This window comes from Temnothorax longispinosus, chromosome 7, assembly GCF_030848805.1.
Source record: "Temnothorax longispinosus isolate EJ_2023e chromosome 7, Tlon_JGU_v1, whole genome shotgun sequence".
Classification (NCBI taxonomy): Eukaryota; Metazoa; Arthropoda; class Insecta; order Hymenoptera; family Formicidae; genus Temnothorax; species Temnothorax longispinosus.
This window is the reverse complement of record NC_092364.1, coordinates 21355540-21369880: the sequence shown is the minus strand read 5'-3', so window position 1 is coordinate 21369880 and position 14341 is coordinate 21355540. Positions and strand designations below refer to the sequence as shown.

At 42.9% G+C, this 14341-nt stretch overlaps 2 protein-coding genes across 6 annotated transcripts in view; both read right to left on the bottom strand.

Moving 5' to 3' along the window:
- Camta (Calmodulin-binding transcription activator) overlaps positions 1-9354 on the bottom strand; it is a 49346-nt gene extending 39992 nt beyond the window's left edge. For 2 of the 4 annotated variants that reach the window (XM_071784466.1, XM_071784469.1), the window contains exons 1-3: positions 8745-9354; positions 2188-2614; positions 595-889 (exon numbers count right to left, since the gene is read on the bottom strand). In XM_071784466.1, the coding sequence (XP_071640567.1) occupies positions 595-889; positions 2188-2427 (535 nt within the window). In that variant the 5' untranslated portion in view covers positions 2428-2614; positions 8745-9354. Of the gene's footprint in view, positions 1-594; positions 890-2187; positions 2633-8744 lie in introns of all 4 variants that reach the window. The other 2 variants (XM_071784467.1, XM_071784468.1) reach the window with 2 other exon arrangements.
- A 943-nt stretch (positions 9355-10297) lies between these two features.
- On the bottom strand, positions 10298-13825 carry Ap-2mu (adaptor protein complex 2, mu subunit). 2 transcript variants are annotated; one of them, XM_071784841.1, is made up of 5 exons: positions 13618-13825; positions 12628-13008; positions 12293-12543; positions 11963-12219; positions 10298-11898 (listed from the first exon to the last, which is right to left on the bottom strand). In XM_071784841.1, exons 2-5 carry the CDS (start codon positions 12965-12967, stop codon positions 11418-11420), a joined length of 1329 nt encoding a protein of 442 aa, XP_071640942.1. In that variant the 5' UTR covers positions 12968-13008; positions 13618-13825; the 3' UTR covers positions 10298-11417. The 2 variants fall into 2 exon arrangements, with proteins under 2 accessions (XP_071640942.1, XP_071640944.1); XM_071784843.1 differs by lacking the exon at positions 13618-13825 and adding an exon at positions 13220-13512.
- Between the last annotated feature and the right edge of the window lie 516 nt (positions 13826-14341).

The window sequence follows — 14341 nt, the reverse complement described above, 5'->3', positions numbered from 1 at the left end:
CTCCGTTCCGGTGCCACCGTTCTCGTGCGCGGTGATGTAACCGTTCGCTTTAAAACGCTGGGGGTTTGTTTTAAACTTCATTGCGATTTTCTTGCAAGTCTCAACGCGCGGGACTAATTCTTTGTCCGCTTCTCCGTTTAGCTCTCTTCGTGCGAGAGCGCCATAATTTTTCGACAACTACTTAAAAGCTCCCTGAGACAGGCGAGCCCGAAAACTTTTCCTAACGACACAACAATCACGAGAACTCCCATCGCGACATTGATGCTGATATGCAATAAGGATTCGTGCTTCCATTAGGCAATTGAAATGAGGAAGAGTTTTCTGATGTTTCTTTCATATAGATAATTTTACCTTCATATCAAATGACAGCTCATTTAACTCGTTTAATAAAATGTCCTCCCAGCTTTGGGATGTAAGCCGACCTGCCGACGTCAATTGTTCGCATTCCGATATATATTAATCTAGCCTCAACATTCGTCATATCGAGCATACGGGGACATATCGTACGTCTGAACCAGATGCACGGGTAAATAATTCACGAGGCGATCGCTCGAGTTGTCAAAGGTACAAGTGAGTAATGGCGGAAGTACTCACGGGAGATGGGATCCGCGCCATCGAGCTTCCTGTCGGGGGCGACGTTCTCATGAGCGGCTTCCTTGCTCGCCCTTGGACGACATCCAGCGGCAGGGTTCGTCTCGTTGCCGTTGGCGACTCCGTCCTGATTCTTATGCTCATTTCGTAGATGATCGTTTCTCTCATGCGGCTTGCAGGCACCGCCGCCAACTGCGACCTTCGATGACGGCTTGCAGCTGATGCCGCCCGGGTTCCCATTAATGTTCGCGTTAACGTTGATGTTGCTATTACCGTTGGTCGATGCATGATTGTCGGCCTAAATGGTACACAAAGCGATCGTAAATTGCGGTCTCTCGTCGGTATTTATAGACTATTTTAGTTATTTAGTTATTTTACTGATCGAACAGCAAAAGAAATGTTAATACAAAGATAACAATGCTTTGCCCAATAAATTTATTTAGAATAATTTAATATAAGTAACATTAGAAAGACTCGTGAGCATAAAAAGGTGAAAATAGAATGCTTCTTTCGAGAATTCGCTATAATTTTAATGAAAAGAAATTGAAAGTTATATTAAAAGTAGGTGAAAGAAGCGCACTGAAATTTTAAACGTTGATCGATCTTATAATTATAAAAAAAAAACAATGCATTATTGATAAGAAAAATAAGCAATAACGTAGAAATTGCGTGAAATCGCGACACTGAGAAATGGCGAAACGTCCTTCGAGGAGCGATCTATCCTCTTTAACCCTTTACATCGGAACGAGGCGAGGCTCGTGGTACCACCTGCCACCCATTCCCAGCTATAATTGAAGTTGTCTCGTTTCGTATTGTAAAGCTATATAGGCTGCAGAGTTTTTTTCTCTCTCTCTCTCTCTCGCTGTACTGGTTGGACAGGCAAGTCTTTTATTCTGTAAGTACTTCGTTGCGAGACTAGCTCAGATCTTTCCCGAAGACATCTGTCGTAAGCCGACAGAGGAAGAGAGACAAGACAACCCGTCTCGCACTTTCTTCCCCCGCATTTAGCGATCATTTGACCTTTTACCGCCGACACGTTTTTAGCGGGAACTTTCCTAATACGACTTTCACGTTTCACGTGGTAGTTAAATCGAGGTAACATCGGCAGACAATTTACCAGATAACAGTTCACGAATGAGAATTAATTAACCGATTTACAGTCCCGTATTGGATATTCACGTTGCACCTTGAAAATAGCGCCGTCTGGTATTTGATATATGTATAAAGTTTAAAATAATATTCTCTCCGAGAAACGCGGTCGCGAAGTGTTCATTATAAGTAATAATCTGTAGAATAAAAATTTCTAAGTGCAGGTTTCAGGTGCTCGACTGCGAGCTCCATTCAAAGATCGGATTAATCTTTGTAACTCTACGCCACGATTTGTTTTCCCGCAAGCGTTCACTCGCGAAAGTAAAACGCTAACAACGATAACGGATTCAATTTTGAGCTTAGTTAGCAACCAGAATCTGTGTTATAACAGACTCGTAAAGTAAACATGGACAGAGGTCCCTGAACAAGCTAAACCCGCCTCTACAACGGTTCTACAACTCGCGGTTCGTCGGTTAAGCACGTGTAAAGGTCAAGCGTCGTTCTCACCGAGCTGGTCATGCAGGTGGACGATGTAGTGGACGAGCGCACCACGACTATCCTGTTTTGGTTGTGGTCGTTGGAGGCGATCGTGGAGACGGCGGCGTGATTGACCAAGGCGTGGGTGTCGTTGGTGCCCGTTGGGCTGGAATTGACATTCCCGGTGGTGGCGACGCCGCCGCCACTCAGGGAGGTCTGTCTGATCACCAGGACGCTGCCCGCTGGCTCCAGCACGACTACCTGCCTCATCCTCGTCGCGCGATTCCCCGCTGGCCTATCCTCGCCGAATGCGAGAGAGCGCGCTCCCTTTTCGTCTGCTGCCTGTCGACGATGACGACGACGGCGACGGCGACGACGTTAAGCGTGTCGTTCTCCAGCACGACACGTTCTCCGGCTCTTAAAGCTCCCACTCGTCCGCTGCTGCCGCCTGCTCCTCCTGCGCGCACAAACACATCTAGGCTGATATTAAAGCTGTCGTTTTAGGGGATGATCCTACCCGCCCGTGCCCACAACCGCCGCCACCCCCGGCGCGGATCCTACACGCCCGCTTTCGTTCGTAACTGTGCGAGCCCGACCATACCGGCGTGGCTTCTTCCTGAGCTTCTTCCGGAAGGCGAATCGATGAGATTATTTCTCGCCGACACGCCGGCAACGAGCGGCCCGACGACTCTCCGTCTCTATCTTTCAATAAGGCAACTCTCGCGACACACCACCTCGATGTCGAAGTAGCGAATGTGTGCGCGGTTTAAACTAAGGTTGGGTCCAGAAGCTGCTGGCTTTTAGATAATGGCCCGTTGCACATTCAATGCTCTAATGTGCCCCGCTTTTTCACCGAGCGTTCATACTCGTAGTGGAAGATCGATCGAGCTTGTCTAAGAAATTTAATTGAGAGACTCATCATCGTTGGGCGACTTCGTTAAGGAAGAAAGATTAATTCGTGTTAAATCGCCGCGTAAAAAAGGAAAAAACTCTTTAAACAAAATTGATGATTCGCAATTCATATGATTTTTGGCTTCTGCATATAAAAGAATACCGTCACACTGACATATTTGCTACAGTAATGAACCGGCACTCTTCGTGTCTTTCGAAAACATAAAAAACTATTGACAGCGAAAATCTAAAATATTTTTCGATACATTTATATAATGAAATATATAAAACATATCTTATGGTGACCTCGGTTTATATTGCAATCTAAAGATCTGGTCACCCTGGTTTAAAGTCCAACGCGATTTTCACATTTTCTCGGTTCGCCCGAGTAAAGGAATTTGTTTTCGAGATCTCCGAGCTTGTAGTAACAGGAGATCTTGAAGGAATTGCGGCTTAAAATTGGATGGGTTTTGTTCAGAACCATTTGTGCCGTGATACTCTGTGATACGCCGTGAAATAAAGAGAAAAAGCAAAATTTGTGAAGTCAAAAACCACTAAAGAGACAAAATGTTTGATATATCTATGTATATATTTATAATATTTATATATAACGTTTATTCTTATAGTTTCTTGAATTCAAGAAAAAATGTGTTATTAATTTATAATTTAATTCAATTGTATATATTTATAATTTATAAATTATAAATTTAATTATAATTATTTTAACGTATCCCTAATATATTTGACAAATAATAATAAATGTTAAAGTTATGATATTGTAAAGAATTAATGTATTAAAAACATTCAAATACAATATTTCACATAATTCTGTGTTGTCTGCATAAAATAAAAAACAAATATCATTTAAACACTTGAAACTACTCCAAGTTATTATTGAATTAGTAATCTGATCAAAGAGATAGAAATCTTTCGCATATTCAAAATGCATGTAAGATATACTAATAAATTTTAAAGTTATGATATTATAAAGAATTAATGTATTAGAAACATTCAAATGCAATGTGCGTTTTCACATAATTCTGTCTTGTCTGCATAAAATAAGAAACAAATATCATTTAAGCCCTTGAAATTGTTCCAAGTTATTAGTGTATTATAGTAATCTCAATAAAAGAGATAAGAGTTCTTTTGTATATTCAAAATGTGTGTGAGATATAATTTGCATTTTATTTGATTAATCTTTGTGAAGAGAAATTTTTTATTCATTAGTCCAAGGTAAAAAATAAGAAAAAAAATTATCCAAGTATCATCTGGCAAATTTCCACAGATTTATTTGAGCACACGAGAGTTTCCACGTGTAACAGCAAGATTGTTCATCTTCGTGGATTCCACGGGATTAGACTGGCATGCATAGTCATAAACGTATTTCTTGGCCGTCACTGTCATGGATCTGCTCGGCAAACAGAAGCCCATCATTGCCAATTTTCGCGTATACAACAATTCTCGCGACTTAGAGAAAAATGCTGACAATGTGTCTGGCGCGTGTAGAGACAACAGAAATAAACAGATTTTTACATCTTTCGTATGCCGTTTGAATTTTACATCATAGAAATTGTGAATTATTAGCATAATTAAACAATTTTTATTTGATCAGGTCAGAAATTAATAATGATAAACATTCCTGCGCTGTTAACTTCCGACGACGGTAAGAATTATTGAAATATTTAATTAAAAATTATCGGCGATAAGAAAGCGCGTGATGAAGAGAGATAAATTGGACGTCATTGGTTTTATTTCAAACTCTTTCAAAAATAGTGCGACACCCCTATACTGAATATAATCCGTCAAAGCGTTCCCGATCACGATGACGCGCAACTCGTCACGTAAGTACGATCCGTGATAAATGCACGCCGTGTATTTTAGTAAGAATTAATGTCATTCGCTTGGCGTGCCTTCAATAGGCATAAAATATACAGGGTGAATGTTAAAGGCGAGTAAATATCGCGGTCATTCATGTATGGAGTCGTATCGAGCGCGCGCGTAGCGGATATCTGCCGGTACAACGGCACGTGCAGTAATAATAGAACCGTCGCGTCGCCGGTGCATTCACACGCGGAGGATGTCCGCCCCTTACTATCCTATAGCACGTTGAGCGCTCCAACTCACCTAAACTCACGTATCTTGTTCCGATTGTCGAAAGATTAGATCTCGAGTTTTAATCGGTCGATCTGTCGCACCCGCGAACGAAATCTAGTTAACGCCGATCTCGAATCGCGCAGTAGTCATTTGCATGACGATCGAGCGCGGATTATACTGAAGATTCGCTGGATACAGTGCTCGAAAAAGGTGCCGTGAAAATACGTTCAAAACTCCCTTGAAAATTTGAGCCGCTTGGCGTTTTACAAAGGCTATATAGCTTCTGTGCTTTTCAGCACAGAACAAAGTTAACAAAAGCGTTACATTTGCATAACGTTCTTGGTTTTATTTTTTGTGGACCTTTAGCAAGGTTGTATAATAAAATGATCAAAGTGATGATAAAACACAATTCTCTCTCGTAATTGTTAAATGATGTTTACGTGACTTTTTTTAGACTCATTAAACGAGAAATCACATGTTTTAATATTTAAATGGGGTCTGAATCGCTATTACACAAATGAGTGTGAAATCAAGAAGTTTTCTTTCGTAGACCGGACGGACGATTCGTTCTCTCGTATGTGCAAAATTAAATGCATCTGTTAATACACACTGTGGATTACACTTGTCACTCGTAATCCTCAGCCGCGCCGTGTACGTCACGTGTAATCCCGGGACTTATGACTTGCAGACCATGCTTTCAAATTAACGCTAAAGATGATTAAAGCATTGCATTAAAAAAATGACAGCGTATAAAAACTGTGTATGAAAAAGAAGACCCTCCACGTTAAGAAAGAGCGTCGCATACTCGTATATGTTGCATTAAAAGCAGACTCGCGCTCCCTGACTTGATTAAATTCATCTGTATCACAAAAGCTTCGCAGAAATAATTTTCCCCTCGCTAATGCTTCCTCGCGCGGAATAAAATCTAACATGTCGAAGATGACGTGAATGAAAAAGAGCACCGGGCAATGAATAAAATCTAACGATGTCAATAAAGAGGCGTGTAAATAAAGAGGATACTAAATCCGATATATTTTTTCTCATCGCGCTTTCGGAACGGATGTAGAATTCTTTAGACCGCCGTGCTGCACCGTCAGCTTCGTCAGCCGATATCGTTAACCGGAAAAATCGCATGACTACGCGTTTAGAACGATCGATCTCCAGGCACCCATATGTTGCGCACGTCCTCCAAAAGCGAAACTGCCTCGCTACAGGGATCGTCGTAGTTTGACGTTTATGAGGCACGATATTAAAGAACGCGCGCAAGTAGCGAGCTGAAGATAAAAAAAATAAAACTGAAGAGATCGATTAGAAAACTTTCGATCGAATTGCGAGCATTACTCCACGGCAAATTTTCTTTCATTAATCACCTAGAGAAAATTTCATTCGCGTACGATAAATCATTCCCTGCCAATCTATTAAGAAATTGCACCTCTCTCATAACTTATATAACTTATATAATATAACTTATATAATATAAATTTTCTTCTAATGGTAAACTATATTACTTGTATCCTCTTTCATTGTTTTATATAATAGTTATTAAAATATGTATGTGTTAGGAAAATTCTATTTTATCTTATCCACTTTGAAACACCAATTTTGCTCGAGAATGAATGTCGGTTTCCAAACAGTTGGTTGGAAGTCTGAGATATTCTAAAGTGATGTTTCTATGGGCGTTCCTAGTTATGCTATAGTTGCTCCTATCGTCTTCGAACGTGCCATTAGAATCCCAGGCGGCAGGAAACGCGTGGCGCGTCACTCTTGATAACAGCTGATTACGATAAACTCATCGAGATAACGAGTCCAGTTTGACGGAACACAATAACACGTTGATATTACATCGATATTGCATCCCGTGTGCCATTTCTTTTGTTTAAAAGTATCTGAATTCGATTGTATAAATTCAAGACTCGTTATTCTCTTTCCACGAGAATTAGATAGACTCGTAACATGAGAGCTAAAGTGTTAAATAAATTTCTCATTTCACAGCCATCCTTCGCATCGATCCTCGAGTCTTCGCGCAGCAAGAAGACTCGAGAGAAAAGAGTTCTTGCTTCAATAAGTCAAGGCAAGAAGACCAAGGGATTAACCTTGTGTTCTGAAAATATTATCCTTCACGAGGGGTCTTTCAGCCCTTAAGGGACGTATATACGACGCGGCTGCTGTTAGAGAAGATTACGTCGCGTCGGCGTTAACATCCATGAACATTTGCATTATGAAAGGCGAGAACGGAGATTTCTTAGATTATAGAAATTAATCATTGCCAAATTTCATCACGGGAAATTGGCGGAGAGGCAAAAAGGGGAAATAAAGGCATAAAACTAAGCCCAGATTGCTGTGGAAACGCGAGGACGATCTCCACGTTTATTTGCGAGCGAGATATTTAAAGCCCGAACTGCCCGAATAACTTTTAAGCTTCCTAGCATAATTAAATATGGTTAATGAGAAATGCACATCCTGTGTTCCCATCTGTACACATATAAACCTTACGCAATATGTAATATTAAAAAGTAAATATATATAGATATTTCCAAAAAGGAAAATTATTCTGCGAAGCATCGTGAAGTTGATCAATACAACAAAAACGCTTATTTCTCTTATAGCTCCTGCATCGAAAACTAAAAACTAAATTTATTACACGGGCGATAAAAGATATCGAATTTACACGCGACGCTCTTTTAAAAGCGCGAGCACGGCTCCTACTTTTTCCGACGTTATCTTTCAAAAATATTACTCGCCCTTGAGAGATAAAACTCCCCCCATTTATCGTAATAACGAAAAATTCGCGAAACATAACCATTGTATTCTGCAGGTCGACGCAATAACAATTCGCGCGTAACATCAACGGTATTTTCGATTCGCACAATTTAAACCGGAGAGAGCGCGAGCGCGATTAAAATCAATCTACGCGAACTAATCTTTAAATAGAAGCTTGTTTAATACGCTTGTAAAAGCTGAGCGCACTTTTATAGTTATCCATTTAGAAGCTTTAACGCTTATTAATTCCCGTCCGATATTCAGAAAATGTGTTTCGAAGCGGCGCGGGCGTCAGAGAGCTGGAAAAACGGCGTTCCCGATTAACAAAGCTTGATTGTCCTCCCGGATCGATATGAAAGTTGTATATAGGAATGTAGCACGCGGCAAAGTGATCTTCGCGTTTGACGATCCAACGATGGTTCCCGCCAAAAGTTGACGCCGTCGACGCGGAGGAACGTGCCCGTCGCGATAACGAGCCCGGTTTAGAGCCTGATAAAACCTCCAGCGCGAATCCGCCCGCGACGGACCGTATGTTCGCCGCACGTGCCCGCGGACAAAGAGAGAGATTCCTCCCTCGCGCGCGGGTGGCGGCGGCGGGGGCCCGCGGGTTTACAGTACGCGCTAAAAATAGCGGCGACCATAAAGCCGCCACGCGGACGGGCGAAGCCGCGACGGCGACGTCGCGACGTCGCGGCGACACGCACACGCTCGTCGTTTCCCCGTTGCCTAGCTCCGTAGGCGCGCACCCCAATTCTCCCAGCGCTCTGTATTTACCCGGGGGGGATGGAGAGACGCTCCAAATTTATATGATAGAGAGAAAAGTGCAGTGACGGGATACTCACGGGGTCCGTGCTCCGAATGAGAACAGAAGGCCCGTCGCCGACGAAGGTAATCATTTCGGCACGTCGCGGCTCCCGGTGCACGGCGTCGCGTCGATCCGCGTCTCTCCCGAGCGTCGCTCTCTCTCTTTCTCTCTTTCTCTCGCTGTCAGCAGCTCGTTCACCAGCGGCGGCGACGGCACCTTCCTCCGCGCGACGGTACCGCGACGCTCATGATCGACGATGACGACGACGACGACGATGACGACGGTGTCTAGTCCCGATTGCGCTTTTTCCCGTGCACGTCGGACACCGTCCCGTCGGCTCGGCGTGCGTGCGTGCGTGCGTATGTGCGTTGCGCGACACTCTCACGCAGGGAATCGCGCGATCACGCGTGCCCGCGGCGGCCGCGGTCGATCCTCGGAATCCATGACAGGTATACGTGCGACACGTATACGTTGTACGCGCACGGAACGGAGCGGAGGCGCGAGGCGAGCGTGGACCGCATGCGCCGCTCTGTGTGCGAGAGCCGCGTCGCGTCGCGTCGCGCTCTGTGCCGCCAGGGCGGACGTAGACGAGAAAACTCGCGGAAATTCAAAGCGTTTCCCGCCGCCGCGCGCGCCAACTTTCCGCGGGACCGCAGGCGGCGACGCGTTGGAACATGAAACATCGGCTTCTCGACGATCTCTCGGCGACGAGGAGTCACACGGACGCACCAAGTGTCGATTAGGACGGCCACGAGTCGTACCGAATCAAAAATATCGCGCTGCTTAGTGAAGACCGTAATTATTTGAATCGAGAGCCGACGAGAGCTCGCGTTCCTGTTACTGCACTGCTGAACTAGTAACTAGTTCACCCTGGTGCAACTGCAGTAAGTTAGAGTGAAACAAAATCTACTTGTCCCATTCTAACTTACTGCACCAGGGTGCACTAGTTCGGCAGTGCAGCAAAAGAAAACAGCTACCTCAAATCGCGGGAAATCGACGGAAACGGAAGAGAGCGCGCGAATGAAACCGTCGCTACTCGATCGTTATTGATCTGTCGTTCTACGATTCGAAGAATTTTCTATTAAATTTTTAAAAATTAGTGTTTTTAGCAGCGTCCTTAGATCCTTTAAACGTGTCGTAGTTTGAAATATCCGACATGCTGCTTTTGCGAGAAATCGCATATCGATATATCGTTCGATATGTTGACAAGAGCGAGTGGCGTGAACTTTTGAGCGTTTTCGAGTATTTTCTGCAACTCTTTTTCGTATTGTTTTTCATATAAATAATGCTGTATCTCGTCAATTATCTTGAGAATACTTTTTTGCGAATCTGAAGTCGTCGTAAATAATCATCGTACCAATTAAAGGTGAACAGTTTACGCTTCGTTTATTATCCTAAATATCACGTTCTTATCCTAAAATGGCACTTGCCTTTATTCGAAGTCTATATAGTCTTGATTCATTAATTTAAACTGTAATTTCAAATTACATTAAATTTCATTGACTTTACACGCGAGTTTCCGAACGAATTTTCTCGCGCGAGGATGATAATTTGAAGAAGAGCGGGATAATTAAGTTCAACGCACGCTAATTTATTTTACACATATATTTCATTACGCATTCGAGCGTTCTTTTAGAGAGACCAAATCAATCACGCTCGTACAATCGATCAATGCTTCTTTCTACTCTTATTCTCATGCACGGATAACAGGTTAATAGCATTCTACATTTCATTGAGCGCATCGCAAGCTCGCACCGAATGATCCGTACTAGCACACGGATTTGCTCAGTTACGTTCAAACTCCGGTACCAAAGAGGCCATAACTCCATATATCATTACGCAAGAAATGAGTAATTAAAATTCGCATACATATATATTAATACATATATAATACAGAAATTCATGATGTGCTCCGGAAAAAAACATTACGTATAGTAATCCTACAAATATATTTATATTTCTTGAATATAGATCATCCTAATGGCTGCATTAATTCCAGAGGCGAATCGAGATGTTTTAATTACTCAGCTTGGAATTATATTAATACTAAAAACTTGTATTGATCATTTCGGCAGGAACGAAGCAAAAGAAAATAAAAATCTCGTTAAATGATACGAGTAAGTGTATATAAATAATCCATGATCATACCTATCATATCACCATAATTATCATAATTTTCGGTAACAAATTTTCAACATTAACAAAATCTGATTATACCTCATACCATCCACTTTGCATGGTGCGATATCGCGAGAATCGAAAAAATGGACGACGTGAAAAATTGGCACGAAAGAAATAATCTGCCTGATACTAATTATGATATTCGCTTAACATAAGTTGGAACTTATTTTTACTTTTTGCGTTTGAAAAGTTTTCTCCCAACGTAATATCGTATCTTCTCCTAACAAATAAAAACGAACGTCACTCGTGCTAGTACACTATGTAATATACAAAAAAAAAATGTCCTGCAATTATACAGAAATTTTGTGCTGACAATGGAATTCTTCTTTCGATACATTATCCATCGCTACGTACCGTACACGATTCGGAATTAACCATCCGACAACAATTTCAGATCGTTGCTTCGAATATGCGCTACAATGAAATAATAACGAGAAACAGCCAACATCGATACTCGTAGTCGTGGCTTTCGCATTGAGATTACTTCTTTAACAATTATTTACGCCTCCACATCGAGAACTCGGAATCATTAACACCGCGTCTCGTACAGGCCGCTGCGGCCTATGTAACGAACCCATTTTATCACGTCGTGATCGGAGTAATTCAATTTGGACTCGAAAACTTTCAAGTAGCGCACTTTGAAGCCGGACGGCGCAAACGGCACTTCGAAATTCATCGATATCGGCGGCCTCGTCCATTTCTTCTTCGTGTCCGTCTCGAGCAGATCGATCTCGGCGGACAGCTGCGTCTCCTTCATGCCGGCCATGCGCTTGATCTTCCATACGATCGCGTTCTCCGATGCTTTGTACTTCGCCTTACCCTTCAAACATATCAGCTGCACGCCGGCGGTATTTAACGGCGTCGGTACGCGCACCTCTATCTTCTGCCCCAGCAACGAGGGCTTGAAGTTTGATTTCAGGACCGCCTTAACTTCCATTTTCGTCCGGCCCACCTCGCGTACTAACGGTATCACGCGGAAGGGCAATGATATATCCTTCGTGGTACGGTATCTGTAAATAAGAATGATTTTTTTATACCTTAGATTAGAACCGATTATTCTCACGATTGTCTCACCTCATCAGCTCAAATTCACCATCCGGCGGTATAAAACTAATGGAATGTTCGGTCTCGAATTTGCTAAGCTTAACGCACTGATGGAATTGGCAGTCATCGATAACGACAACCGGCTTGCCGGATCTAGCGCCTGTGGGATCATCTCCACCGCCTCCCAATCCACCACCTCCTTTCATGCCCTTAGCCTCCATAACGATCTTGTCGTTGATCCCAAACTTGCATTCCGGCATTCCGGATAAATAGGATTTCATTACCACCTGCAAAAAAAAATATTTATTAGAAATCTGTGAAAGCCCTAACAAATTATTTTATCTTCCTTAGAAGATTTACCTTTCCAGCAACATGAGCGCTGAGAACCTGACCCTGAGGGCTCATCAATAGATTCACGTATTCAAGTACGTCCAGGAAAAGTTCGTTACGCCTGTACTTGATACCCTCTCGTCTCCATCCGATCTGACCGGTGACTTGCGATGTTATTTGAGCTTGTTCTTCCTTGGTGGCTGATTTCACGCCTTGCTGAGTGATAAATGTCTTCAGCACTCCTGTATCACAGTTCTGTGGATATCCAAAGTCAAGTATCTCTGTAAAAAAAAAACAACTAATGAAGTTCCGAGGAAAAAGCCATTTATAGGTCATTAAAATATTAATCAAACTTTAATACTGACCGTCGAGCAGCTCGTAAATAAGCACGAAATTGTTCTTAATGTTCTCTTCTGAAATCTTGCCGAAGTACGACTGCATAACATCTATGATCTTCAGCAGCAGCTCGAATACCATAGCCGCGTTAACATTTTGCTTGGTGACGGCGGCTAACCAGATGTTAGCGCGCTTTATATGGAAAAACGACGTTCTGGCAATGTTGGTTACAGGCGAGCGTACTTGCTGCCGCGCATGGATGACATTGACACGAAATGCATCCACTGCGTTACGGCCAATATCATCCCGATACACTCGGGAGATGAGCACCTCTCCCTTGTGGTTGTAAACAAATAGACCCCCTATCATCTTGACAGAGGGCAAAGTTAGCTTTTCGAGTTGAGATCAATCTGCAACAAAAATCATCCGCGATTAATATATCAAAGCTCTCAATACCTTTAAAGTACACACATTGCGACAAAGACCAACAAAATTTATATAATTTTAAATTCAGTTTTCCAGAAATAAGTCAATGAAAACGTAACGCTTCGATGAATCAATAATATTCCAAATTTCTGCAGGGGGAACATGGTAAAATCAATAAAACATTCCAAAACATACGGTCTAAAAATAGCTCGACACTGCGACTATGATAAACAATAATCTGGCATTCCTCTACTGATAAGAAACGTCTCCGACGCTCGGCGGGCGGTCCTTAATTAGATGGATACAACCTGGAAAACATATTCGCGACGTGTGGCGGTTCGAAGGCGAAGGAGCACACGCACCGAAGAAAGGATTCGTCGGAGTGCTCCGGAAACGACAGACGATTAGACGAAACGCCCCGTTTGTTAAGTGACACTTGGAGCCGTTCGTCCGTTCGTCCGTCCGTCCGATATGTCTTGCGAACGGTTAGTATTATCGATCGTACGTGGACCCCCTTCGTAACCCTTCGCGTCCAAGTCGCCGTCACGGCGACCCTTAGGTCATCGGGGCACGCGGGATCGAGTTTCACTTACGCATGACTCCCCCGAAGGGTGGGCTCGCCGAGATCTCGCTGTCCTGCCTCGACTCCGTCTGCCCGTTAAACGTGGCGCGATACCCTCGGCGCTCTCGGTCGCGGGCCGACGGACGGCTGACGGAACGGAACTGATGGAAGCAACAGAGCAACACCCACTTTCCGATATCGCCGACCCGAGAAACGCCACGGTCGACGTGGACAGTGGACAAGACAGATAGGCTGGCAGAAGTTCGAGTAGTCAGTCGGACGGCGAACGTGGGTACCGTAGAAGTGCCACCTAGAGTCATGCTCGTCTTCACAAATCGTACCCTGCAGTCGATAAAACGCGCATTTATTAACGCGATTATTAATATTTTATTTCCTCTTCTAATGACGCATTTTTAATATTTCTTAAATCACTTTATTGGTACTACTTTATTAGCACGTGTGCAAGAAGAAATGTACTACATACGTTTATTGAACAGATTGTTAATTTCAAAATTAATAAAGAAATTATATTTGATATAAAACTTACGATTATCTTAGTGGGTTTAAAAATGTTTAATTTATCATATTTTTTTCTATTTGGCGCAATTTTTTTATAAAAACCACGAGATATGTTGCGAATATTGGCTTCGCTTCTGCTTCGAACTTGACACATTTGCAATAATCTCCATCGTAATTACTTCGATTGTAAGATTAGCCAGCGTTTCGTTATTCTTCGGTACGCTCTGTATTTCTGC

Bases quoted from the DNA above. Each gene is read 5' to 3' on its own strand.
- Ap-2mu (XM_071784841.1), bottom strand. From the start codon at position 12,967: ATGATAGGGGGTCTATTTGTTTACAACCACAAGGGAGAGGTGCTCATC. The intron at 12,544-12,627 runs GTCAGTATTAAA...TTTTTTTTACAG, and splicing joins TATTTACGAGCTGCTCGACG to AGATACTTGACTTTGGATAT. The intron at 11,899-11,962 runs GTGAGACAATCG...TCTTATTTACAG, and splicing joins GGTGAATTTGAGCTGATGAG to ATACCGTACCACGAAGGATA.